General features: G+C 47.9%; 1 protein-coding gene across 9 annotated transcripts in view; it reads left to right on the forward strand.

Moving 5' to 3' along the window:
- Positions 1 to 25,992, forward strand: part of SLC4A4 (solute carrier family 4 member 4) — a 231,685-nt gene that overhangs the window by 197,994 nt on the left and 7,699 nt on the right. For 8 of the 9 annotated variants that reach the window (XM_064450721.1, XM_064450714.1, XM_064450723.1 and 5 more), the window contains 9 exons: positions 830 to 900; positions 4,746 to 4,934; positions 7,108 to 7,221; positions 7,573 to 7,734; positions 12,413 to 12,591; positions 13,980 to 14,052; positions 18,015 to 18,083; positions 19,748 to 19,921; positions 22,464 to 22,625. In XM_064450721.1, coding sequence (XP_064306791.1) covers positions 830 to 900; positions 4,746 to 4,934; positions 7,108 to 7,221; positions 7,573 to 7,734; positions 12,413 to 12,591; positions 13,980 to 14,052; positions 18,015 to 18,083; positions 19,748 to 19,921; positions 22,464 to 22,625 — 1,193 coding nt within the window. Of the gene's footprint in view, positions 1 to 829; positions 901 to 4,745; positions 4,935 to 7,107; positions 7,222 to 7,572; positions 7,735 to 12,412; positions 12,592 to 13,979; positions 14,053 to 15,769; positions 15,938 to 18,014; positions 18,084 to 19,747; positions 19,922 to 22,463; positions 22,626 to 25,992 lie in introns of those variants that run through there. The other variant, XM_064450722.1, reaches the window with a different exon arrangement.

The raw sequence follows: 25,992 nt of genomic DNA on the forward strand, positions 1-25,992 counted from the left end.
AGATCTTACTTGTCTAGCGCCTGGCAAAGACTGCCGACATATGAAGATGTTCTACTACTTACTTAGACCCTAGTATGATTTCACTGGTATAGAAGAGAAATGCACTTACTGTTTATCCAGCTAAACAAATGTGAGCTAGGTGATATTTTAATACAACTTAAATATTCTTATCAGCCATAAAAGTGCATGTTAAGACCTAAATAAAACATGAGGACGTAGTTGGCAGGCCTATTTTCAGGGAGGATTGCATTTCTCAATGAAATTTCAAATAAATCGTTTCTAATCCCATGAAAACAAAAGGAAAACATGTGTCATTGTCACCGTGAATGCTGCCCCATTCTTCAAATAAATTATCTCCATCCTGTTGAATTCAATTACTCTTTATCTTTTTATTTATTAACTCAAAAAATGTGTTTGTGCTGGATTTGAAATGCATTTTGCTTTTCTAGATGTCTTTGGGGTTGCGCATTCATTTTAAATTAATAATTAGGAGCATTCTGTGGATATTTGTTTTAATGCAGAAATCGTTAGAAAAATATTGCAAAACCATGAAATATTATATTGTCTGTCTGTTTCTCTGTAATTTTTTTACTATGAACTCCAAAAATCCGGTTAGGTTTGAATTATATTTCACTTAGCCTTTTCTTTCCATTTTTTAAGTGATTGATGATAGCTTTTGAGTCGCTCTGGGGCAATACTTTTGACTGACTTTACTTGAGCAAAGAGATTGCAAACAGTTTGATGGCGTTAAATGATTTAATAGTTGAAATTTGCTTTTCTTCCTAGCTGCTTCGGCACCACGCTCACAGTATTCCTTTATCTCTTGCAGTTAATAGCTCGTTATTTAACAGGACAACGGTGCCGTCGGCCAGTGAGCTGTTCCATTCCTCTGCTGAGACGGTAAGTGCCCTTCGGAGGGCAGGGATTATGCGGTCTTTGAAGTCTGTAAGTGCGGTGCGTTTGGCTGCCCTGTGCCAACAGAGCAGGAGTTGATGGCATGAAGAACGCCCTCACGCAGGCTCTCCCCCGTTGCCCGTGACACTGCTCCTTTTGGCATGCTCGCTCGGTGCCCCAGGGACTTCGCGTAGCCCTGCGTACGGAATACCGCGTGCACCATTTCATAATATTAATGACCTGCTAATAGCGTCCCCTTTTCTTGCAGTCTGACCTCTCTGTGTTGGCAGGATGCAAATGGTTCTCGCGGGGGGTTAGTCAGATCCTTGTGTCCAGGGCGGTAATGGTAGGAGTGTTGTGGCCAGCCCTTCCTTTGGAAGGTCCTACTTCCATCCCGTGCTTTGATGTTCCTGTAGCTAACCCTGGTGTTTCCACATTTCACTCTGGTGGTGAGCTTTGGATGACGAGGAGAAAGATACGGAGCTCGATAGCGTCAGATACGTTTGTGTTTGATGCAGGGGAAGTAAGTTGAGACACAGAATGACCACTTTCTGCTGAAGAATATAGATCCTACATGTCTGTGTTTCTTTTCACGTGGTGACTACTCCTGTGTGGCATCAAGTGACCCAGCAGAAAGGGAATGGTTTCCTAGCTGGGCACGCTGTCTGCAGGCACTAGGAGCACGAGACACGAACCTGAAGGCAAGAGCATTGCCCAAGGTCCCTGAGGGGACCGGTCACAGGGTGAAGAAATAGCAGCTGAGATCTCCCAACAGCCAGGCTGCACCTCGTGCGCCCTTTACTGCTCCTTGCCTTCTTCGCTGCCCCTCTGCCGTCGGCAGGCTGTGGTCCCTGAGCATCTGAGCTGGCTGCCTCTAGAAGGGCGGGAGATGAGGGCCTCCTTGTTCAGCTGCCCGCCACAGAAAATAACGCCTGGGGAGGTGATGAACAGCCCCCAGCTCCGATACAGTGCCAGCCGTCAGGATGCCTCCACCCGCCCGTCAGTGGCCCGTTGCCACTTCTCTTCCATTAACGGGAACAACTCTGCTTGGGTTTTGTGGGTTTAGCATTTGATTGCCAGTCTCAGGAGAAGGGGGACAAGCCTAAGAGGAAAGCAGAGAACTGAACTGAGGCCTCAAGACATGAAAACAACCCAAGGAGTTGCATTTGCAGGCTCTCCTTTCTTGGAACAGTCATCTCAGCATCTCAGCCCTCCTCCCCAAAACTGGATAGGGTGCTCTCCCTCAGCCCTGGTCCCCACCAAGGGGTCCAGCCCAGGGTGCAGAGCTTACGTCTGTTTCCAGGCCCCTTTTTGGATGCTGTAGAGTTTCAAAGCAAAACAAGTGTCTGGGGACAAGGATTTTGGGAATGGGAAGAGCAGCCCCGGTACAAATCTTGCCAGGCAGTTTGCAGGAGGGTGAAGCAGGATCACATTGAGGGGTCTCCCAAAGAAGAGAGATGCCCTCTTTCTGCTCTCTGATACCCCACGTTGGTAATCTTACCTCTTGAACGCTCTCGGGTGCTTATTTCTGTAGGTGCAAAATGGCAGAATGTAAAATATGCCCCCAAATATTTGCATTTTAGTTTATCTCCCTGCTTTGAAAGTCACGTTCACCCTCCCCTCTGTTACCGTCCCGAAGTTAGCAGTCAGAGCAGATCTGCAGAGATCCTCTCGAGGAGGGACAAAGCGCTGCTGCTTGATGCCGCGGAGAGAGGCGGTGCTGAGGGAGCAAGTGTGGCGGCACTTTGCCAAACAGCTGCACAGAGCTGGGGTTTTGCTGTTGTTTTTTTCACCCCTCTGCCATCAGTGTCAGCAAAATCACGCCTCAGGTCAGCTCTTGGGATTCGCAACATTTGCTGAGGAAGCTGTAGTTCTTTACGTGCAGCTTCAGACCAGAACTTTATAAGCACCCAGTGTGGATGCTTATGATGTGATGTATTTTTCAGTGTACACATACGAACAAGATGCTAACAGATGCAACATGAGGCCATGAACCTTTTGCCTTCAGCAAGTACCTTATATATTTTCAAGATTCCTGGTATAAGCTTGGGGGGGGCGTTCCTACTCAAAAATGTCACTTATAAACAAAAGGATATTTTGTGCCTTGTGCTTTTGCCTGAAGAACATCCTTTTTGGGGTAAAGTGCTTGTTGGTCTGAATTAGTCTATGGCCACATTTGTGATAAGTTCACTAAAACTTAATTATTTGGTGTAAAATACTCTTTCCTCTCTATGGATTTATTAATTTTGAGATATTTTAAAATAATCTTCCTCTCTGATGTCACGGTTCCCGGGACTGTGGTTTCCTTCCTTAGGGTTTTCATGCAGAAAAGGAGGAGCAGAGACAGTGCCATTCTAGAACTCCCCAGACTGACAGAATTTTGTAGGTACCTGAAAATCCTTCAAGTTTTTCTTAGTGTTAGCATATCCTCTCTGCTTTCCCCCCCCCCCCTCAGCCAGTGCTCTCTGTGCACACCTGGAATAGCCCCGCGACCTTGCTGCTACGTGCACCTTTACATTCGTGGCCTCTGGTGCGTTTGCATTTGTTCTGTCCTTGTCCCTGCATGAATTACGCAGGGCAGAGAGGGGAAAAGCAGATGATCATCTAACACGTCCTGTGTGGTTCTGGGTTCCACAGTCGGAGTGGAAACCCAAATAGTGCCTCCCTGTCTGGCCATTGCGGTCGTTAGTAACGAGCTATTCAAACGAGAATGGCAGCAATTAAAGGAAGTTCAACTGCAGGTTCTTATTTGGCAAGGCTGTGGGGAAGAGACCCTCAGCTCTTGTTGAAATCAAGGGAAACCATTGTATCTGGGGGGTGTTGGGTTCAGTCCCAGCAGGTGAGCTGGTGCTCTAGGGCATTTCTGCCGCTCCAGGCAGGTTTTACCAGCTCAGCAGAGTCCTGCTCTGCCGCTGCGCTGCTTCAGTGCCCAGGGGAGGGCACGCCGGGGTGCCCTGGGTCTGCGGGGGCAGAGCAGAGGGGGAAACCGAACCTCAGCATCCTTCTGACTGCTGGTCTGTGAAACAGAGGGGATTTTGGTAACTCCAGCTGTGTGGAGGAGCACAATTAACGTTTCATATTTCCAGTATGCGTCGGTTTTTTCTTTGCATGTCTGGTGTTCTGCGGGCACCGATAAACTGATGGCTTCCACAAGATAGGAGGATCCCAGAGCTGAACTCTGTGTGCACCGCAAGACCAGATCAGCTCGTTCGGCAGCAGGGCTGTCCCCTGTGCGAGGTTACTCAGCCGTCACCAGCGTAGCACCCGTCCCTTAGCCCGGGGCGGTTGGCGCTGCGTGGTGGAGGTGCTCGGAGCATCCCGGGACGCCCAGTAACGGCGGTGTGGCGCGGCGCCGTGTGTGCAGAAGCCTCCAGCGGGCATTAGGCGAGCTCAAGGCTTGTTTCTAGAAAGGACAAGGAGGGAGATTTTGTGCTGTGGAAACTGTGCTGGTCTTGATCCGAGAGAAGCACGTTCGGGTTTGGTGTTGTTGGTCCCCGCAGTGGGGAGCGGTTGGTCTCAGGCCGCTCCAGCTTCTGTGTGAGGTTTCCGACGTTGCCTTTCCGCTGGAGAAAATGCGGAGTGTGTCTGGCAGGCCACAGCAGAGGTCAAAAGATCTCTGTTTTCTTTCTGAAGCCCAGGCTGTCCTTAGTTCCAGTTCCCAGGTAGTACCACCCTCTGTCTGGGTTAAAATCCATTCCGCCTGCGCACAAGCGCAGGGATTTTTAGCCTCTGCTCCGTGCCTGCCTTTTCCTCCCAGTGTTTTTCCTGATGCTCTGTCCCCGTTCCTGTCCTAGCGTGAGCACTGTTTGCACGGGCACAGCTGTATGGAAATGTTCTCTCTTCTTCTGCAGTACAACACCACCATTGACTGGTCATCTCTGACAAAGGAGGAATGCTTGAAATACGGAGGACAGCTTGTGGGCAACAACTGTGGGTATGTCCCTGACATCACCCTCATGTCTTTCATCCTCTTTTTTGGCACTTACACCTGCTCCATGGCCCTGAAGAAATTCAAGACCAGTCGCTATTTTCCAACCACTGTAAGTATCTCCTTTCAGCCTAGCAGTCCGTTTCTTCACTTTTTTCAGAGTGCAAAGATCAGCCTTCCTTTTGGTATAGCTGTCACCCACACAGGCAGAAATGCTTTGCAGGGGAGCCGGGTTGCGCTGGTTGAGGAACAGGGGTACTGGTTAACCAAGGTATGTGTAGGATTGCTTAGCTTTACTCTCTCGGTGTTTCTGAAGGGCACGGTTAAGGCAGCAGAAGAGCCAAAATGAGCCATAATCTGTCATGGGGATGTGGCAGGGATTTTAAAGATACTGATGACAACACTTCCACGCTGAGATACACAATGATGTAGCTTATCAGCCTTAAGATACCAGAAGAGTCCTTCAGGCGTACGTGGCTTCAGCTGGCCATTTTCCGTTTCAGATACGCAGCTTACTGTGATCCACTGACTCCGGGGTGGGATGCATGGCCGTTCTGCAGAGATCAAAGACCAAAAGGGGCCATTAATCGTTGTGTCAAAACTCTCCCTGCTTATAGCCAGAGGGAGTATTTGGGGCAGACAAAAGAAGCCCTTTGCTTTGTCGCTGAGTAAAAGCGTGTAAGCGAGCTGTCCGTATAGGACAGGATAACAGAGACGCATCTTTGACGTTACCACATTGCGTTTGAAATACTCAGAAATCGATGCAAAAATGTTGAAGTCGACTACAGTACGTCTGGTCTACCTGTTACGGTAGGACCTAAAGCAGAAATTCCCTTTCTTCCCTGAGGATCAGATGCAAAATAAGGATGACCTGAAAAACCTCTGCATTGGTTTAAATAACACTGCTCGTACTTAGATATGTGCGTACGCAGATCTTGTCCTTAGCTCGTACGAGGTATTGCTCGTACTTTCAGCCAGCTTATGTGCACCTCTCAGGTGCATCTGCTTGTTTTGTCTCCCCAGCTCAAGTTACCACAAAACACGTGGGAGCTGGCGGCTTCCGTGTGTACCAAAGCCACGTTTCTCTCTGAGACCTGCCCCCCCGGTTTTGGCATTCTGACACGCGGGGATTTGTCCTGCATGGATGTTTACTGTTCTGCTGTGTTACAACTGAACCTCTATTATTTTTAATAAAAAGGAAACAAATTCCATCCGGGCTGGAATGCAGCTCAATTTATCTGTAACCATGTGAACCCAGGAAACCTGGAAGGAACAACAGCTCTGAAAAGATCACACAGTTACAGACAAGCACAGTGGGTCCTGCCCCTTTAAATTTTGGGTCTGACCGGTGGCAGCTTTAAGTTGTCCTGTTCAGTAGAGTTGCACTCTTAGGGCACGTTGAGGATTCAGCTGAGAAGCCTAGTTTGTTTCCCTGCCTGTTCAGGTTGATTTATTACTTGCACAGAAAGCAATGTAATGTCTGTCAGTGTTACAGAACATCTCATCTGTCGGGGAAGTTTGGGTCTTGCCATCTTCTAGAGGGAAGTTTGTGACTGTTTCCATTGTCTGGTGTAAAATACCATTTCTACCCTTTCCAATTTTTTTTTAATTAATTTGCATTGCAAAATGAGTCATAATTAGAGAATGGAGTCTGGGGTTAACACAGTATTTTTTGTTAAAGCCACACACCTTGGGAGTCCTGTGATAACACAAGGAGCTTGACTCGTGTCAAAAACGCCGTCTCTGGCCTTGCGTAGGAAAACATGAATATATGGACCTTAGAGAACCAGAGATCGCAAGAGAAACAGGAGAAAATATTTTATATGTCTAAAAAAGTCATGATTTTTTTAGGTTTATCTGTAAATGTTCAACATCTATTAAAATGGGAAGCTGATCCTGAAAGCTCTCTTCAGACACTGCTGCAGAGGAACTAGGTTCCCATACCAGTGGTTGCTGGCTGCTGTCGAGCATAACACCAGTGAGAATGCCTTGAAGAATTAATGTGGGAGTCTCTTACAAAAGCAGTTTTCTTTTTCCTTAGGTTTGTTTTTATACTTCCTTTTAGGCTTAATTGTTTGGCTTTCAGACAACACAATGAAGTACCAAGGCACATTAGGCAAATGGCACCAGACGTGACAATGCACACCTTTGTTTCTACAAAAGAAGAAACGATGAGCTTGTATTGCCACCAAACGCGAGCCTGGAGTATCACGTAGAAACTCAAGCATGGGTGAAATGGTGTTTCATAGTGCTAACTACTCTTACGATATCAACTTCTGTTTCAGGCCCGGAAGCTCATCAGTGACTTTGCCATAATCTTGTCCATTTTGATTTTCTGTGGAATAGATGCCCTGGTAGGTGTGGACACACCAAAACTGATTGTGCCAAGTGAATTCAAGGTACGTCATTGTCAGCTTGTTGGGTGGCCTTTGGAAGAGGTTCCCTTTTCCACCCATCTGCCCTGTATCAAATGACTTGCCCTCGAAGCAGGAGAGTAGTCAGCTATCTGGAAAGAACCGGTTTACTCGGGTGATTCTCTTTTTGTTAACGTCATTTGGCTGGCTGATTTATCTCCTAAATCCTGCCTCCATACCTGAAACCTTTTGTTGCTGTTAATGGGAAGGATGAAGTTGTTGCACACCTCAAGTGTCTCCCTGTAGCCCCATTGCTGGGTGTACAAGTGTATTTAGGATATCATCGCTCCTATATCGCTGCTCTAATACAAACTTCCTTTTCCTTGCCCTTAAAAGCCAACCAGTCCCGAGAGGGGTTGGTTTATCCCACCTTTTGGAGGGAACCCGTGGTGGGTGTACCTGGCAGCAGCCATCCCTGCACTGCTGGTGACTATCCTCATCTTCATGGACCAGCAGATCACAGCCGTCATCGTCAACAGGAAGGAGCACAAGCTCAAGGTGGGTGTGCTTCGTGTCTTGCACGCGTGCAGAGAGCCTGCCCGCTGCTTTTCCTGTGCTAGAGGTGGAGGAGGGCCCGTGGCGGTGTTGAATGTACATGTCACCTCAGAAACACCATTGCTGGTGTTGAACAGCAATATTTGTTTTCTTGGCTAGCGTAGAGTTTTTGCCGGGAGAAACACTGATTCAGTTGAAGATCTTGAGTGTTGCGCAAACAGCGTTTGCCTTCCTCCTAAAGCAAGAACCCTGCGCAGGGCCAAGTCGCAATGTCACGTTCAGTAAGCACTGATTTTGATTGGCTTCGCCATTGTGCAGCCTGAAGGATTCCCACATGCGAAGCTTTGGGGTTGCTCCTCCCTTTTCCTTCGCAAACAGGTCCCGTGCCAGGAACAGCGGGGTTTCACAAAACCAGGCAACTATCCCTTCCCGTCTAGGGGAAGGAAAGGACTTAGACCCATTGCGTCCTACCCACTGCTCATCTGGCAAAGACATGGCTAGAACCAGAAGAAATTAGAGCAGCCCTCCTTTGAGAGGCAGTTTTGTTTAAAACCCCTTTTCATGTCAACATAAAACCAAAAAGTTTCTGAAAATCTTCACAGTATTTGGATCTCTCCTTGCCAGAGCTTCACTCTCCACCATAAATACTGGAGAATGACAAAGGCAACTTCTAAGTATAGGTAGTCAAAACTTGTCTTACCAAGAACACCGATGTAAACAACATCTAGCTGCCTTCAGAACCTCGCTGCCCCTGCAACTCTATTCGTGGTAGTCGCACTGTCTACCTTAGCAGAGGGTTGGATAAAGTTAATTTCAGAATCTGCTAGCCCTGACCCCAGAGGTGTCCTTTGCCTTGGTAATTCTGCGAGACTCTGCCATTTGAAGAATTAGAAAAGGAAAGAGGGTGCGCATCTATCCACAAACATCACGTTACATGCTTGTCTCCTTTAAGCATCCATCTGGCATGCTCTGCTTTTCCAGCCGGAGGTAAGAAATCATTAAATGAAACGCAGTCAGAACTGGTTGATGTCTGTCATTCCTGATGTTTGCTTGTGTAGGGTTAATGCATACTGTCCACTACGCCCAGGAAATACAGCTGTGCACACTACCAAAACTATTCATTCCCTAAAAAATAAGTCCCCGGGTCTGATGTCAGGGTACACCTAGGAAGGATAGGATGCTTTCCAGTGAGAAGCTTGGCAGACGTTCTTTCTGGCATTTTTTTTCAACGAGGCCTTCAGGAAGATGATTGGGGTCAGCAGAAGGGTCTGATCGCTTGCTGCCTTACAGCTGGTGTGCAAAACTGCTGGGGTTTCATAGTGCTGGTGACTCCAAATGGCCGTTCACACTCCAGTTCTCTAGAGTAAATAGTCCTAGGCTCAAGTCCAGCTAACTCAAACCTCTCCTCTAGCATCAAATGACTCTTAACACCTAATTTTCCTCCTCCTACCTTCCTCCCTCAAAGTCACGGCCCTATTCCCTATCACGTGCTGATGGTTTTAGGGTGAGAAAGTTGCGCTGTGATTGTGGTCAGCTTTCTTCCTGCGCTTCCATCACAGACTGTAAGGGGATACTTTATGAATCTGATGCATCAGCGTGGAAAGGAAAACGAGGGTGACCAGAGTGGGTCCACCAGGTCATGCACAGATCTGCAGAGAGTGCCCATTTCTGGGAGCTCAGGCTTGCTGTAAGCTTGGAAGGGCCCCCTCGCTCAGGAGCTCTGCTTTAACCCGAGCTGGGACCTACTTTGAATTTGCACAGCACTCTGTTATTGCATCCAAGCCAAAATCTCTCTCACCTTAACACAACGAGCAAAGCTTCTCTGGATCTGGCAAGCACCTGTTACTGCGATTATCATGCAAGACGATCGCTGGTGGATGTTCCCAGCCACCAGCAGAAGGAGGTCTCTGTGTCGTGGCCGTCCCTGAGCGGGCATGGCAAGTCGGTGTGGCTGTCAGCTGCTCTGAAGGAGGTTTTGGGGTGTCGGGGAGATTGCAGGGCCTCCCCTGTGGTGGGTATGGCCAGAGGTGGCCCGAGTACGACAGCTGCGTTGGCTGTACAGTGCTGCAAAACACAAGCAATGAGCTGAAGAGATTTGGGACATACCAAGGGCATAGCCACGGTTGGATGTTATTTAAAGAAGAGCTTTATATCCACTGACATATAACAGCCCAGGATGTAGTAATGTTTTTAAAATAAACTTTCCAGACCGGTGCTATGCAGTTTTTCATGCCTGTAGGGTTTTTCCTTTCCCTGCACGGTCAGGTCTATTGAAAAATATTAAATTCCTGTAAAAGAAGACTCTCCCTTCCTGCTAACGGGACACGTTTCAAGTGCTCTAACCCATGAGAGTAAAGACTCCCTCAAAACATGGGTGACACTGGGTCATTATTTAGATATCTGCTTCATCACTTATATTGAGAGCTGTTGGAAATGTGAATGGAGCTTTTACTTGAAAAAGAGGAGGTTGTTTCAATTCACATGGTCACCATGGACATTAAACAGCCGACGTGTGATTTAAGATTGCCCTGAGCCTGACCTGGAGGAGAAAGTCAGAGTATCAGGGAATGGGAGAGGTTCGTGGTGCGCAGTGGTGAGTGCTGGCTGATGGTCTTATGGGGCTGGTTTTAAAAAAAACACCCTCAGAACATCCCTTTTTGCCATCTGGATCTGGGCAGATATATTCAATCCTGTGCCCACATCTTCCTCAGGAGGAGGCTGATCATTGACATGGCCTCAGTTTCAGGTCTGTCTCCTGCACCTAACTAAGCAGACGTACCGTTTTCTTAATCACGGGAAGATTACACTCACTGTTCTTCCTCCATGAAGAAGAGGCCCCTGATCTCTTCAGCTTATAGGCACTGAATGTGGTTATGCTATCAGCACTGGGCGCACTTTTCTAGTAGCAAAGTATAAATGCTCCAGCAAAGTATTGTTTAATATAAAAAATATATTACCGCTTCTTTTATTATGGTTGTGAGCACATGCTTTTGTTCAATTGGGGGTTCTCGAGTCTGATCCTGTTGTCTGCCCCAAAAAACACCTCTGTACAAAAAAATCTACTGCAGGCCAAAGGAAGGATGGGGTTTTTTTTCTGCTAGTGGCTTGCTAAAGTATTGGCAGGGTGTCCCTGGGTGCCTGCCCCAGTGCTGCCGGCCAGCCAAGGTAAGCAGTGCCTGTATGAGGAGAACAACGAGCGCTTTTTAAGACGAGCGGGGTTGCTTTCCCGCCTGGGTCTTTTTGTTCTTTCCAATAAAATCAAATTGAACAGGATTTTAAAAAGGTTAACCTCCTCTAAAATAGCAAGCCTTAGAGATTTGTCTAGTGTTTTTCTGAAGATCCCTTTCTTTGGTGGCTCTTTTGTTTCTTCAGTTCTCTTGGCACTTGAGATTGGTGGATTTCCTGTGTTAGTTCATTAAAGGATTTAAAAAATAGAAGACTGTAGGCCTTTAAAAAGGAGAAAAGAATGAGGGCAGCTTTCTCCTTTCGATAGGGTATGAACCCGTCAGCTGTTACTGTTGCTTTCCCCAAGAGAGCCTAGGGTCGGGACTCGAGGGAGATGCCACCAGCACCAGGCACAACGAGCAGGGCCCAGAGCAGTTGCGAAGTCCCAACTGCGAGATGCCGCAGTTGATTCCTAACCTAAACGTAGGAGTTCACATCGCTCCGAGACAGCAAATGGCAAATGTTACCTTTAGGCAGGCACCATATTTCTGTGCGATTGCTTTCAGGTAGGCTTCGTGATGTCATTACACTGGGATTTATTTTACAACAGCTGCTTAAAACTAAAATCAGGCTTTGGGCTAGTTTTGAAGGGTGGCTTGAGCATTTAAAGCTCTGTGCACATCCAAACTGTCACTTACCCGGAGGCGAGATGACTTGGCGCACAAAGGTACCTCTCCAAGCTCGCTTGCTGCCGTAACTGTCCCGTGCTGTGACAGCGGGCCGTCGTGTTCTTTGCACGCGCTGCGGGGAGGCAGCAGCGGGGTGGGATGGGGCTGGGCGTTGGGTTTCTTGTCTCTGCGTTACCTCAGTTAAAAAAGGGGAACACATCATTCTAAAAATAGCACTTTTTAATGGGGTGTCGTTTTTGTTTTGTAAGAGGCAATGCAGAGCTCCTTCAGAACACTATAAATGTATTATAACCAAGATATATATATATGTGCGTGTGTGTATACGTAACAAAAAAATAGAGAGATAGAGCTTGCTTATACTGTTTACAGGATAGGATGTGTATCTCGCCAAACATTTTTTGGTGAAGGTGGTGCTCCCTGATTGTCTTTAACTCATCGCCTGCTGTGTCAAGTACCTCTGTGAAGACCTATTTAACTGGTCACAGGGCTTGGCTTGTACCAACTCAGCCTCCAAGCACTTGGTCTTTTGCCAGACTGCTTGCAAGTCTGCTGCTCTCCTACCCTATGCTCTCCATGCATAACTATGTATGCTGTTGTTTCCAGAGCTGGCCAGAGCTGATTTCTCCGTGGGAGGCAGGTAATTGATCCTTTAAGGAGCAATGTGTCCTACTCCGCTACTTCTTACGACAATTTCTGTTGGCCATAAGATGCTGGGGGGGGGAGAAATGCTGCTTGTTTGGTGTGCCTCTGCCCCCTGGGCCAGAGCCCCGCCTCTTCCATAGGAACTTAGAATAATTAAGCTGAAGGTTGTCTGTCTCCCTTCACAGAAAGGTGCTGGATATCATCTGGATTTGTTCTGGGTGGCCATTCTGATGATCATATGCTCCTTTATGGGTCTGCCCTGGTACGTTGCTGCTACCGTGATCTCCATCGCTCACATCGACAGCTTGAAGATGGAGACGGAAACTTCAGCCCCTGGAGAACAGCCCAAGTTTTTGGGAGTGAGGTATGTCAAACGAGAAAGGCCTTAATCGCCTTGTTAGCCTGCAAGGATGAGTTTGTACTATAAATGGTCTTGCTTCGGGCAGGACGCGTGCAGAGGTTCAGGGGGGAATAGCTGTTAGATTTGCTGTAAATCTTCAGATCAGCTGTGCTTCCTTACAGCTTGTTTTGTCCGCAGAGGATCCATCCAGTTAGCAGTTTATCTGGCACAGCCCTTCACAAATAGTCTTTCTTGAAAAGGAAGAAAACTGTTGTACTACGTGCGTGCCTGGAAACAGGGGAGAGCCTCTGCAAACGTGGGGGAGCAAAGGGAGGGAACTTCGCACCGGGGCTTAGACCATTTCTCACTCAGCTTTGGGCATGCACGTTGAAGTCACCCCAAAATACACAATGCTTTACGGAGCGAGCTCTGCTGCCCATGGGACACGGCAAAGTTGTCGTTAAGAGTTCCGTGCTGCTTTCTTTGTATTTCCAAGCCCACTGTGAGATTTAGCAGCCAATTTCTCTGGCAATTTCTTGCCCAAATCCCCGTGTAACTCCTCAAAAGTTTATTCGGCTCAGATCAGACGCATCACTTAAAGATCAGACGCAGTTTTACAGTGTTTGAGAAAGGAGATGAATTTACTGCAGAGTTCCTTATCCATGGAAATCAGACAGGCATTCATTAGCAAACATAATGGTAAAAAATGTAAACCTGTCATGCCTAGAGCAATCAGCTCTACTCAATCAAGCAAATTTTTCTGTATTTGCTTGCCTTAATTAAGTGGTCTGAAGTGCTTTTCAATAGGTGCGCTTCTGGAAATCCCGTCACTTGTTTAGGCGGCTAAATAGAAATTTAATGGCCTACCTTTCAGTACCCTGAAATATTACTGGTGACAGTATTTCTGGACGTAGGGAGCGGCTGTGGGTGCCCATAAAGGTGCACGTTCAGCACCCCATAAACGCCTGGACCATTTACCCCTCTGCTGGAGTACTATGACCAGGACTCAAAATATGCTACTAATCTAAGAGTGGAGATCTAATGATTTATTACCCGTTTGCATGCCGTCAGTACTGACATGCGGAGAATTTCGATTGCTAGTTAACAGTTTGTAATGTTTCACACGTAAACACACCCCTCCTTACTCAGTAGCAGTACTCTGTTGATCCACAAACAGCGGAGGTAAGGCAGCATACAAACACTGCTCTGGTGTTGGAAAAAAGAGGCCTACGAGGCTTGGTTAAGATCAAGATACCCGTCTGACGGTGTTGACTTGTAACGGCCAGTCGGCTTTGAAAATGTGGCTGCGAAACCGAGTCGTCAGGCTTTGTGTTGGTTTTGAGTTCTCTGAGAGGGCGCAAAACCAGAGCGAAAGCTGAAGCCGTCCTGCTCACCCGGTGATTTTGTTTCAGGGAGCAGAGAGTCACTGGAGTCATCGTTTTCATTCTGACCGGGGTGTCTGTCTTCATGGCTCCCATCCTAAAGGTAAGGAACGTCACCTTTCCTGCCTCCTTCTGCTCACACAGCCGAAGTAAGGCCACAGCAACCGTCAGGCTGTTTTTATGCTACTAAAAAAGCTCATCCCTGAAGTGTCGAAAAGGAGATTGCTGAGAATTACTGATGCAGTTTTACCGTTCCCAGCAAGCTTAAATACCAACCTTTTGGAAGGAAAAAAAATAACGTTGTAGTGTGCTAGTTAGTAACAGTGGCAAAGTTCAGGGCTGGCGGTCTTGGGGGCTCTGATTTTTGCCACGTTAAGATTTTTCTTCCATGTTTGCATGAAGTTAGGTTTCTGGTTTTTTTGCACGCTGATACTTCTGCCGTGCCTGTGTTTTATGGAAAATACATTGCGGATAAAGCTTGAGAGCCTGCTGGTCGCATGACGGAAGGATGGTTGGCAGTGCAGTGGAGCTGCTCTGTGGAAGACACAGGCTAACAGATGGATATGTGGTTTAAAAAACACACTTGCATTTATTTGAGTGTGCGCGCGTCTTCACACATACACCTGAAGAAAACCTTAGTTTGGGGCTTACTCATAGGCTATGTGCTTGGCCCCCTGAGAGGGGCGTTTTTTGATGAGAGAGAATATGGAGAACTGGTGGCAACGAGCGTAGCCTACAGGTGATGGTGCTAGTCCGTGGGTACAGTTTTAGCCAAAAACCTTAGAGAGCACTGCCACTGCCGTAGCAGAGCTGTACCCTGCCCGGGGCAGCTGCCAGGGCACACACCTCTGCAGCGCGAGGCTCCTGCAGCTTGCCCGGCTTCTTTTAAGAAAGCCACCACAGCAATCAGACTTGGTTTGTTTGAGTGTTTGAGTTTGTTTACAGCCTAACTCTTCTAGGCTGGCTTCTCCTAAAATAGTACATGCCTTATGGCTCAGAAGCGACGCCCAGCTCAGCAGTATGGAAAACATGTTTCTGGAGGAAGCGGCGCAATTAAATGTGATTTCTTAATCTGCCTTTTTTTTTGTGTGAGTTTAGCCAAGGCTCTGGGCAGATGTGCTGCTAATGTACCATTTAATCTAGGTGGGGAGGTATTTTCCAAGGCCTGAAATTGGATGTAGCCACAGAGAAACAGATCCTTAGTGGATCATCAGAACGAAACTGGAAAACCTGCTTATCCATGTGTCATGGAAGATAGCACCTGCGCAACAGGAGGTGTCAGCTGCAGGAGCCCGTCCCCATGGGTCTGTAGGCCGATGGCGCGAGCAGAAGGTGTCAGGGCAGTACCTTAGGTACTGAAACAGTGGCACCATGCATCGTAACTCTGCGACGGAGCAGACGGGTGTCTGGAGAAGAGTTTCTAGAGAAAGCAAAGAACTTTTTGGTCATGAGGAGCTTGGAAGCCAGAGGGGCCGTGAGGCGCCGTTAGATGTGAGCCTGAAAGGGAGGAGGCAAGCAGAGAGCGATGATGCTGCCTGTGTATAGAGTGGAGAAAGTGCCTTTACAAAGTCAGTGTGTTCCTGTTCTTGATTTCTAAGGTTGTTTTTACAGCTAGCAAATGTTTGTGTCTTGGCAACAGTTTCCTCCTCTGCACAAACAGGCATTTCCGTGCCCTTAATTTAATGCCTGATTGTGATAATTCTGTTTGTTAGTTCATGTGACCTTTCCCTGCAAGATCGCTCTTCCTCTATTCCACTGGGGTCTATTATTTCCCCTGTTATTGCTTCATTCATTAATTATTCGCCTGTGCTTCCCCTAAGAACGCGTATGGGGAATATCCTCGCGGGAGGACGCCTGAGGATAAATCGGCACGCTCCTCGCCCACGTGCCAGCAAGAAGTACCTGGCAGCGTTTCAGGACCTTTAACAAACTCTAGTGGCAGGGTCTCCTGCTCGAGAGAACTGCTTTGCTAAAAGCATTGCAGAACATTTAAGTCTTCTCATGCCAGCGGCAAATTGAACGCTAACGACCCCAAATTCAATAAAGCAGGCAATCCACAGAATAATCTCATCTTTGTCTTTTGTGGGTTTCGCAGTGTTTGTGCTGGTTTTGAACGTCACTGATGTTTCTGCTCAGTTATGGCAGATCTCCACAGAAACATCCTCGGCCCTGCTAGGAGAATGACATGCACTTTCCTATAAATACACTTTTAATTCTCTTGGCTAGCAGCAGGTTTGCTCGGCGTGCCTAAGCCAGCAACCCTGTAGTTAGCGAATACTTCGCCAAAAGAACATCATCTTCTGAAATGAAAGCGCCGCTTGCTACTCACAGGATAATGTAGTGAATTTTCACCTAGGGATGATTTACAGGATTAAGTATCGAGGAATGGTGAAATAATATTTGGACATTTTTCTTCTTTTTTTGAAAAACAGAAAGAAATAGAAGGGGAGGGAAGGAGAACAATGTAATGAACTAGAAAGCTAAACTCTGAAAGGCTCCTACCCAACTTGCCGGAGGAGGTATTATCTTGTCTTGTCTGATCCCTCAGATCCAGTGAGGGCTTTGAATCCCTTGGACACCCACAGCTATGTGAACCACATGCCGGCTCCCTGTCCCTTCCCACAGCAGTGCGCGGTGATGGCAGACCGTTGAACCCAGGCTGTGGAAAAAACATTTGGCTTTTAATGTGAAATATCAACACAGCTCACTCAAGGAAGCAAATAAATCCAACAGAAGGTTGAATTCGTAGTGAGGAAGCTCACAGGAGTTGATAGGGAATGAGGCTCAGGGGAAAGAAGGGAAAAATGTAGGCAGGGAAGCTTTGGTCTCGGGTGGCATGTGGCCTGATGGCTTTGGTGCTCATGTGCCCCAAGAGAAATGCAAGCATTTGGGATCGAGGCCTGCCGGGATATATGCATGGCACTATGTTTCTGACGCAGTAAATGATGAATAAAGTGGTGGGGAATACGATAAAACACTGAATAACTGCTGTGTTATTTGCCTCTCTACTGAGTTACACGCTCGGGTTGGGAGACACGTGTTGCTACAGCAGCAGTGCTGGCCGCAGCTTGCGTGGGAGCCTCGGCTGGGCTGCGGCTGCCGTTCAGTGGCAGCCGCCCGTCACTGCACGAAGGCTTTCCTTCGGCGACGGTGGCAGGGCTCTTTCCGTCCTTCTAGGGTTCAAATAAATCACACGAAGGCCGTTACTCAGCTCCTGCGTCGGGTGCGTGCCCAGGTATTCCCATTCCCGTCCCGCCACGCTGGCTGTGCACAGTTTTGTTGTGGGGCCGAGGAGCGCTCCCCCTCCTTGGCAGCCGCACGGTGGCTTTTGCCGCTGAGCCAAGCACAAAGCTTGAGGTCGGAGGGATGGTTACTCGTTCTGGGGAGCGGGTATGTTGTTACCGTGGAGGAATGGGCAGCGCTTAGCACTTGAGGGAGCAGAAATGGATGTTTAAAGGACGGTTCCTGGCAGTGAAGGAAGTAATTCACGGTCCTGTATTTGTGAATAGTTATGGATTAACGTGAGCGAAAGATGGAGCAGTCAGAGATTTGGTTGTCATGACTCTCATCACTGAGGTGGGACCCAAGAAGAGCCTTTCTGGGTGGATTTCCATGGCTTACTCAGCCGGACATGCCACAGGATCATGGTGCCTTTTCTTCTTCTCTACCTCTGCTTCTAGTCTCACCGGAAACCCAAGAGGTGAAAAGCAGTTTGAAGCTTACTGAAACACGTTTACCCCACCTCTTCTTTAATTTAATGACTGACTGGCACTGGCTGGCTTCATTCCCTTCGGTTCCTGGGGAGACGTCCCAGTCCCAATGGAAGTGGGAGAGGGCAGGGCTGCTTCGGCCCCTGCCCTGCTCCTCAGCCCTCCAGTAATTACACAAATGTTCTTGCAGCTCTCAAAACACAGCAGGATTGCTCGCTTTATTACTCTGCATTGTCCACTCGCAGGTGCAATTTGAGTCGATCACAGGCTAGGAGTCATGTCCTCGCCGCGCGTTGACGGTGCGTTGTGTATGGGGAGGTTGTTCACTCCGTTTCTCCTGCTCTTTCCCCCGCAGTTCATTCCCATGCCTGTGCTCTACGGCGTCTTCCTCTACATGGGTGTCGCTTCCCTCAATGGCGTGCAGGTGAGTCCCTCCGGCCGGGAGCAGACTCGCCGCCGGGCCTTCTCCAGAAGACGGCAGTCATTAACCAAGGCGGGGTTTCTTTCACAACCCTCCGGCCTTTCCCTTCTCCTTCATCGCCTCCTTTTCCTTCCCAAGAAACCCAGGGAGGGCAGCAGCTGTTTACAAACATTGCCGCAGGCTGGCTGTCCTGCGATTGAGACCAAAGGGGAGCGAGCCGCTCAGCGGGAGAGCGGTCAAGTCGGGGCCCTGTCAGCAAGGGGGGGGGGTGCTTTGTGAAGACCTGGGGTCCATCTTCCTTCCCTCAGCTCAGCGATGCTGAGGGCAGCGTACGCTCGCAGAGTACCCGGGCTCGCTCCCGGGACGGTTCGGGTCCTCTGCCGCAGCGTCTGTCGCGGGCTGAAGGAAAACAAGGGAGGATGATTTATGGCGGTGGCGTTATTCCGCAATGTTAACGAGCGGGAACATTGCTGTTTGCCGGGGAGGGGAAGCCAAGCCCCTTTCTTTGTCATTGAGGAAATATTACGTAAGGAGCCTTTCTCACAGCGCAGTGTCTGTAATTGGCCCGAGGAAGCTGGAAGTGGTTTTGTTGCTTTCTGGCACCCTATTAATTGCGGCCTTTCTTTTTAGCGCTTGGTTGTGCTCTAACGGGAAAAGACAGCCTGTTCTGTGAGCACCATGAGAATTTCCTTGGGTATTCTTTGAAACAGCCGCGGCTTGCATTCACTGGTGTGAGATCAATCTGGTCTCAGCAGCGGGCAGCAAACCCGTGTTCGGGCAGGGGACAACGAGGGGATTGTAGTGTTCGCCCTGGGGTTGGTTCTCCTGGGGGAGATTTCCCCTGCTTCCCGGCCCAGGTGGTCAGGGGACTGGGCAGCTTGTTTTCCCCTGATCAAGGATGTTTTTCACTCGATGAGAAATCCTGATTTTGGTTTAACTCCAAGTCCATCCGGTCCAGCACAGGGCAAGGGACGCTGCCAGAAAAGCTGCCCGTCTTCCTCACCCTTCAGTTAGGTGCCTTTCTATTCTCCGGTAACGTGATGTCTGCCCTCACCTCTGTTGACCTCTGCTCCCAATTTATTTGGACAAAAAAAAAAAAGCCGCATTGTTTTTAAATGCTGCATGTCTTTCCTCGGCAGGAGCGGGGCAGGGGAGGGTGGCAGAAGTGACCCAGAGTTTGACACTGACTGTAGTTTGGGCATTCATTGGGTTTTCTCTGTTTTGTGGGTATTGAAGTGCTCCCTTCATGAGAAAATTCCCTGCGTCCGCAGCTGCAGCACATCAGGCCCATTCTCTCGAAGCCAGCAGAGCAGTTTCCACCGACACCTTCATTCCTTGGTTTACACACTGATCGCCAGAGCACGTGGAGGCCCGAGCCTTAAAATAAAGGCACCTCAAGGCCTTGCTTTGAGAGCTGCTTCACCTCTGTGTCTCTCTTTAGTTGCCCCATATAGCGTAGACCCAAGACCTTCACTTGAGACAGCTGAGATATAACATGTTAAGCACAAGTCAGGGTAGAGTTGCTGTGCTGGGTTTTCTGCTGGGTTTCTTTCCTGGAAAGCAAGCAACTTGATTCAAGGTCACGCTTCATAGTGGAACAATGCTTTTGTATCCCTATTTTGTGTATCCTGGGTTTTGTTTAAATGTCCGTTTCTTTTCTTTTTCAGTTCATGGATCGTCTGAAGCTGCTCTTGATGCCTCTAAAACACCAGCCTGACTTTATCTACCTGCGCCACGTCCCGCTGCGCAGGGTCCATCTGTTCACCTTCCTGCAGGTGTTGTGCCTGGCCCTCCTCTGGATCCTCAAGTCGACCGTGGCTGCTATCATATTCCCTGTCATGGTAGGAGACGCTCTCCGTCACATCCCTCCCTTTGGCAGCCTGTGCCTTCCACGCGTGGTCATACCCTCCCATAAACGGGCAAATCCGTCCTCTCCCTGTCAAATCCCTAGCTCGGGGCTCTGCCTCCGTTCATGGCACTCATGTAAGACTGCACGGGGTCAGTGTTGCAGTGGCTGCCTTTACATAAATCCTCTGGAGGAAAATGAGCCTGGAAAGTTAATTTTTTCCAGAAAGGCGTAGTTAGCCTTGACCGTTCCTGGCTGCCAAGGTTAGATTTGCCACGTTTTCTCCTTGAGCTGCACGAATGAATGAGAGGTGCGTAGTTTTCCTTTTTTTAGTCCACACTAATTACCATAGAGAAAACATCTCTCTTGCTTTTCAGTAGCACAAATTGACATAAACCAGGGGTGAGGCTTACTGCTGAGAGGTGTGCCAAGTGGAGGGAAAGGGTGAGCTAAACCAAGAGCAAAAAAGAATATCTTTTTCCTTGAACTTAAGTAAAAAGGCAATAATGTTGATTCAAGCGTTTCGCATGGAAGGATGATGCCTAAGTTTGTAGGATGCACGTCCTTTTCCTAATAATGCCTATCAGAGTCACGTTAAACTTATTTTGGACGTTGAGAGATAAAATGTTCATCACACAGAACAACTGCTTCTTAAATATACACCGTGCAGTCACTCTGATAGAGTATTTCTACATCAAGGAAGGGGAACAGCGAAACAGCTTTCTGTGCATTTAGAGTATTACTAGAGCTATAAACATAATTAGGCACTGACACCAAATAAAAACCGAACAAGTGTTAAGGGGAGTTCATATATACACTTTGCCTCAGGCATCGAAACCTATGGCCAGGGATCCTAAATGAGGGAGCACGGAGCAGATCCTTCTCCATCTCCATGCCTGACCTGTAGCTCAGCTGGAACAGCTAGGGGGAAGGTGGCCGTAGGGCCAAATGGATCGAGTGTGGGGCTGGTGGATCCAATGGGACCGTAGCTGCACACACAGAGATTGTGCCATGTCAAGACTCTGGCTTGGAGATGGGTCAGACTGCTGCAAAGTCAAAAATGAAACTCCGTTAAGAAATCTGGGCCCAATGTCACCTAGTTTCAGGTTTACGGACAAGTAAAGTTTCAGTTGTGGGTGCCGTTACGAGCTGCAGTGCTTATTTAAGGGGGAGGAGGAGAGAGCAGAAAACAGAACAAGGGCAAGCATTTGTTCTCTGATGCTGTGGAAATGAGAAAAGAAAACATTATGCAAGTGGAAAAAAAACCCTCCAAATGTTCTTGCTGGGACGCATGCTCATATATAAAGGTGTTAAAAATCAGCAGTTCCCACTGATGCGCTGTTCCACTGCCTTTTCATGGCTGTGGTACTGCTGTTCAAAGCTGAATCTAAGATTTAGATGCTCTTACTCTTTGCCCATAATAAAGAGAATCTGACTGAACCCTTAGTCTGCTGAGGTTGATTATCATGGTGCAAACTCAGTGAAAGTACAGTCACAGCTTAGATGTAGTTGGATCTGATGGAAAAACTTTAATTATTTGCTCTCAGAAACAAAAAGACTATAAATTCCAATTTATGAAGATCCAGCTGATAGCCAAACCTCTGTTTATTTGATGGAAAAGCAGTTTTAATACAGAAGTAGTTCATAATGGGATAATCATGGGTGTCTACGTGGCATCTTTCCACCCCCTGAGTCATTTCTCGCGTCTGTAATGGCGTCTTAAGTTACACAAGTGGAGGCTTGAGATCCTTTCCTAGGAATTGTTTGTGCCATTGATCATCATCACTCGGAACAAACTCTTCATCTTAAAAGAAGTCTTCAGTTGTCAGGAATGGATTGTATCTTTTCGTAGGCAAGTCGAGCTTTCGGTCTGTCGGTGTAGCCTTTGGCAAAGCGTACCTGTGATCTTGGTAGGCATCTGGTGGTGGTGTTAAACCCAGCGTTGATGTAAACACCGATTTCAGGCATGTCCCTTCTTTTCCTTCCTTGGTGCCTTTGATTGCAGTCCTGCCCAGAAAAAGCTTTTCCTCCAGTTTCATGCAGCCACAATCCTAGTAAGCTTCATTCCGCAAACTCTGAGGGCACAGTTTGGCCCCTGTCTAATTTCTAAAGAGTTATTACATCTGGGGAAGTGGTGAGAAAAAAGTGAAGACAGTTACGCAGGCTGCCCCTGTGAACCTGCATATGTAGGCTGAATCCAAAAATAAATGAAAATACTAATTTTTTTCGTCTCTCTATTATTTTGCCTGATGCCTGTCAGTTGGATGTTAAAGATGACCTTTGTCTTTACAGGAGTATTAAGTGATTACATACTTTTTTTTTTTCTGTACGTTGCTTCTGTTTATTCGACGTGAAGCGGTCACAGTTCAGACTTACAAGACGGTAGAGGTATCCCAGGTGTTCACCTTGTTCTCTGTGTGTTCATTTAGAACCAGAATCAAACTGCGTGGGATTAAGAAGCAGCATCAAGAGGAAGGCACAGGGTGTTCCCAATCAAAGGTAGAACGTGACTGAGAAGTCCCTCTCTGTCTTTTCAGATCCTGGCACTTGTAGCAGTCAGAAAAGCCATGGACTACCTCTTCTCCCAGCATGACTTAAGCTTTCTTGACGACGTCATTCCAGAAAAGGACAAGAAGAAGAAAGAGGACGAGAAGAAGAAGAAGAAGAAGAAGGGCAGTGTGGACAGTGACAACGATGATGTAAGGAGCTTTCTGCTCTTGTCAATGTACTCATTTCTAGCTAGCTTACCCCGCGGGACGGTCCGTGCCCCTCCCCAGCTCTGGGGCCAGGGATTTCCCAGCCTCTCGCGAAGCCAGCCTGCTCAGTCTTTTGCTGCTGCAGCAAATCGGCCCCAAACAAAACTTTTCTGCATTGCCTTCCCTTTTCCAGACGTCAGCAGCCTATGGTAGGTGGTACTTGCGTTGCCAAGAACGAAATCACACTTTCCCCAAGAGCACTAGATACCTGCCGAGGTGTCATGCCCTTTACTAGAATGCCTTTCATCACCCTGCCTTTCTCATCTCTCCCTCCTCTGCCTTTCGCCCCCATCGTCTCTTACATTTTAGGAGGAGAATGGTTTTCGCCAGCAGCTCTGTTACTTCTGAAAATATCCTGGTTTTCTTTTTTGATATTTTTTTAATTACTCATTTTAAAAGCACAGAAAGATGTGACCTGTCATGTTGCAGGAAAGACTGCTTTCTGTTGATAATACTTATGACCTCAGTATTTTCAACACATACATGCCCTTCTGCAGTATCCTCTTTGGTCCTACCTCAGGTGGCAGCGTGCCCTAAAATAGTGAAACGTAGCTGCTTATGTCATTACAAAGCGCGGTGACCTCACTAGACCAGATCCATGTGCCTTAGACTGTTGTGTTTTTTACTGTATATATAACAAGAAATGTAGTCCTTGTGCCTTTAAACATTCTCTGACCCAGGTCTAGCTTGAACTCAAATCCTACAAATTTATAGCGAAGTGCTAAACACACTGGCTATATAGCACGTAGTATAGCAGGTGTGAACTGGCTTTGGAGGGCTGGCTGCCTCGGTCAGCACCACCTTTTGCAGTGTGAAAAGGGAGCTAGGCTTTAATAACTTTAAGGCTACACGGAGAGACCTAAGCACAGTGTCACTTGTTCTGCTCATGTAACCGTCCAGGGTTCACAACGAAGGGCTTTTCCTATGATGGAGGCAGGGGTAATATCACCTGAGGCTAGGGAAAAAAAAACAATATTTTGATAGAGCAGGAGAAATGAATGAGAAGGGGTCGCGCTCTGGGAGGAGGCAGGCATCAGGAAAAGTCAGCTGGCCCTTTCTCGAGCCCTCCTGCCCAGGTCTCTGACCTGCAGCCCCAGGTTTTGAACCGCAGCCTGGTGTGGCGCGGCAGAGCGGCAGCCGCACCGGTTGCTGGTCCGCTTGCTCCCTGGCCTCCTGAGCTGATTTGAGCTGGGCAACGGCGACGTCCCCGAGAAGCAGCTGTGTCTGCCGGGAGGGCTTCTTGCAGCAAAGCCTGAAGGTGGCACCGCTGCCACCAAACCGGAGGGTCTCAGGTGCTGTGGGGTGGTTGTGCCTCACTGTGTGCTTGGAGGGTTTCTCTGGGTATCATCTGCATCCTTTCTGCGCTGAGCAGATCTACCAAATCAGCCATCCTTGTGTGTTCGGTAATGCATCTGGCGTCCTCAAGAGGAAAATGGCAACTCCGGGAGTTCCCCCAGGCCATCCCGATGCCTGATGTTGCTCAAGGTTGTGAGGACAGAAAAGGCAACCTCAGTTCTGGTGGAGGACAAGCTAGAACATGAGTTCTTTGTGTGAGAGCTGTGTAACACCTCTGCAGGTCTGCATTAGAGGCAACACAGGCTATTCCGGTGAGAAAATATGCAAAGGCCTTTCTGTAAAGAACACATGCTGTCTAAAGTAGATCATGTACGCTGCAAGAGATGAAACTAGGGATTTCTTAGGTGAGGGTGCAGCATTGTAGGAGGTAGCCTGGATCCATGGCTTGTTACATCAAGCTGAATTCCACCTGGGAAGCTTGCTCTTATTTCAGATTCTGTCATTCCTCCAGTTCCTGGGAGGCCGAGGGCAAGGGTTTCCTTCAGCAGATAACTTTGTGCAAACGGAAATGAGAGAGAACGCCCAGCTGTACATAGCGAATAGTCAGCAAAGGTTTGACTCCGTCCCCTCCTCTCGACTGATTTGAGCCCAGCAGTGTTGTACCCTGAGCCCTGGCTCCCGTATCTCTGATGTGTTTTAAGTGATCTCTTCTCTTCTCAGGCTTTTCATCAGTAACTGATCTAATGGGTAAGAGAACTTATGCAAAATGTTGGTTCTTAACTCTTCTTGGGTTTTTTTTCAGCGCTTGCTTCTACCAGCTTCCTGAATGGAAAGCACTTGGCATTATTAGTTTGATTGCTTTCACCCTTTCCCTTCCAGAAATTCGCACACACACCCCACCAAAGTTAGTCAGTCCCGTGGGATTTGGCAGGCAATACACGGTCAGAGCTCAGCCAGGAGAATTGCTGGGCGTTGCTGATGCAGTGGTGTTAGATGAAGGAGTACGGCAAAACCTGGCCTAGCGGGGACTGCTGCCAGCACCAGTTAGGACTCACCTGAAGTTCCCACTGGGGGTTTGCTAGCAATCGGGGACAGCGGAAAAGGAGCTGCAAAGAAAGTTTTTCAGTAATCTCACCGTTTTTCCCTCCAGCTTGTCTTTACCAAGTACGAACTAGTGCAACCAATCGCAGCATTTGCCTGATGAACACTCAAGCGCCTTGGTTTTCCCTCCGATTTTATGTCAAAAAATGCACGATCCAAAAAAAGCCAGACAGTTGTGGTTTGTTGTTTGTTTTGTTTTTCAAGATCTTGGGCTAGTATATTTAGTTCCAGAGTCAGAAGTGCTGTGTAACGGTCTCTTCTCCCTGTCAGGGCATTTTTTTGTCAACTGCAGATACTTTCTCTGTGTCTCTGTTCATTTTAGATGGTGAGGTTTAAAGCAGGCCATAAGCGTCAGCATTGCCATTCCACAGACCTCTTACATTTATTTCTTAGCACTGAAAGGTGATACGTTGGAGAGGTTGCCCGGCTCCTACGCTCTGCTCACAGCATGGCCCCAAACGGGTGGGAATTTGGGGACGGCTTTATTGCCTCAGCGCTTTTCTGCAGAATCATCGTTATTTGAGCTATGCTTATCCCTCAGACTTGGAAAAACACTCCTGAGGAAACAGTTTGCTATTGGAGTGTGAAATACTGCACCGTATGTCAGTTCTGTTAAAAAAAAGAAATAAGAATAACAAAAAAAAAAAATCCAGGGAGAGCAATTCTCTTACCTCTGTAATGTTGTCCTGCCCTCACTTGAAGGTCTCCTTCCCTCCCTCCACCCAGCGTTATGCTCGGAGCTGTGTCTAGTTCTCTCCAGGAACAAAGATGTGTTAACGTTCCTGGCGAATATCACCTCACTTCCTTTGCCAAGTTATGCAGTATCAGCCTTTCCTTGGTTATGAGAAGTTACTTTTATCTTAAAAAAAGCAAAATAAATCTGAGTACCTTCTGCGAAGCGTAAGCAGGTGGA

Source organism: Phalacrocorax carbo, chromosome 4 (genome assembly GCF_963921805.1).
Source record: "Phalacrocorax carbo chromosome 4, bPhaCar2.1, whole genome shotgun sequence".
Lineage (NCBI taxonomy): Eukaryota > Metazoa > Chordata > Aves > Suliformes > Phalacrocoracidae > Phalacrocorax > Phalacrocorax carbo.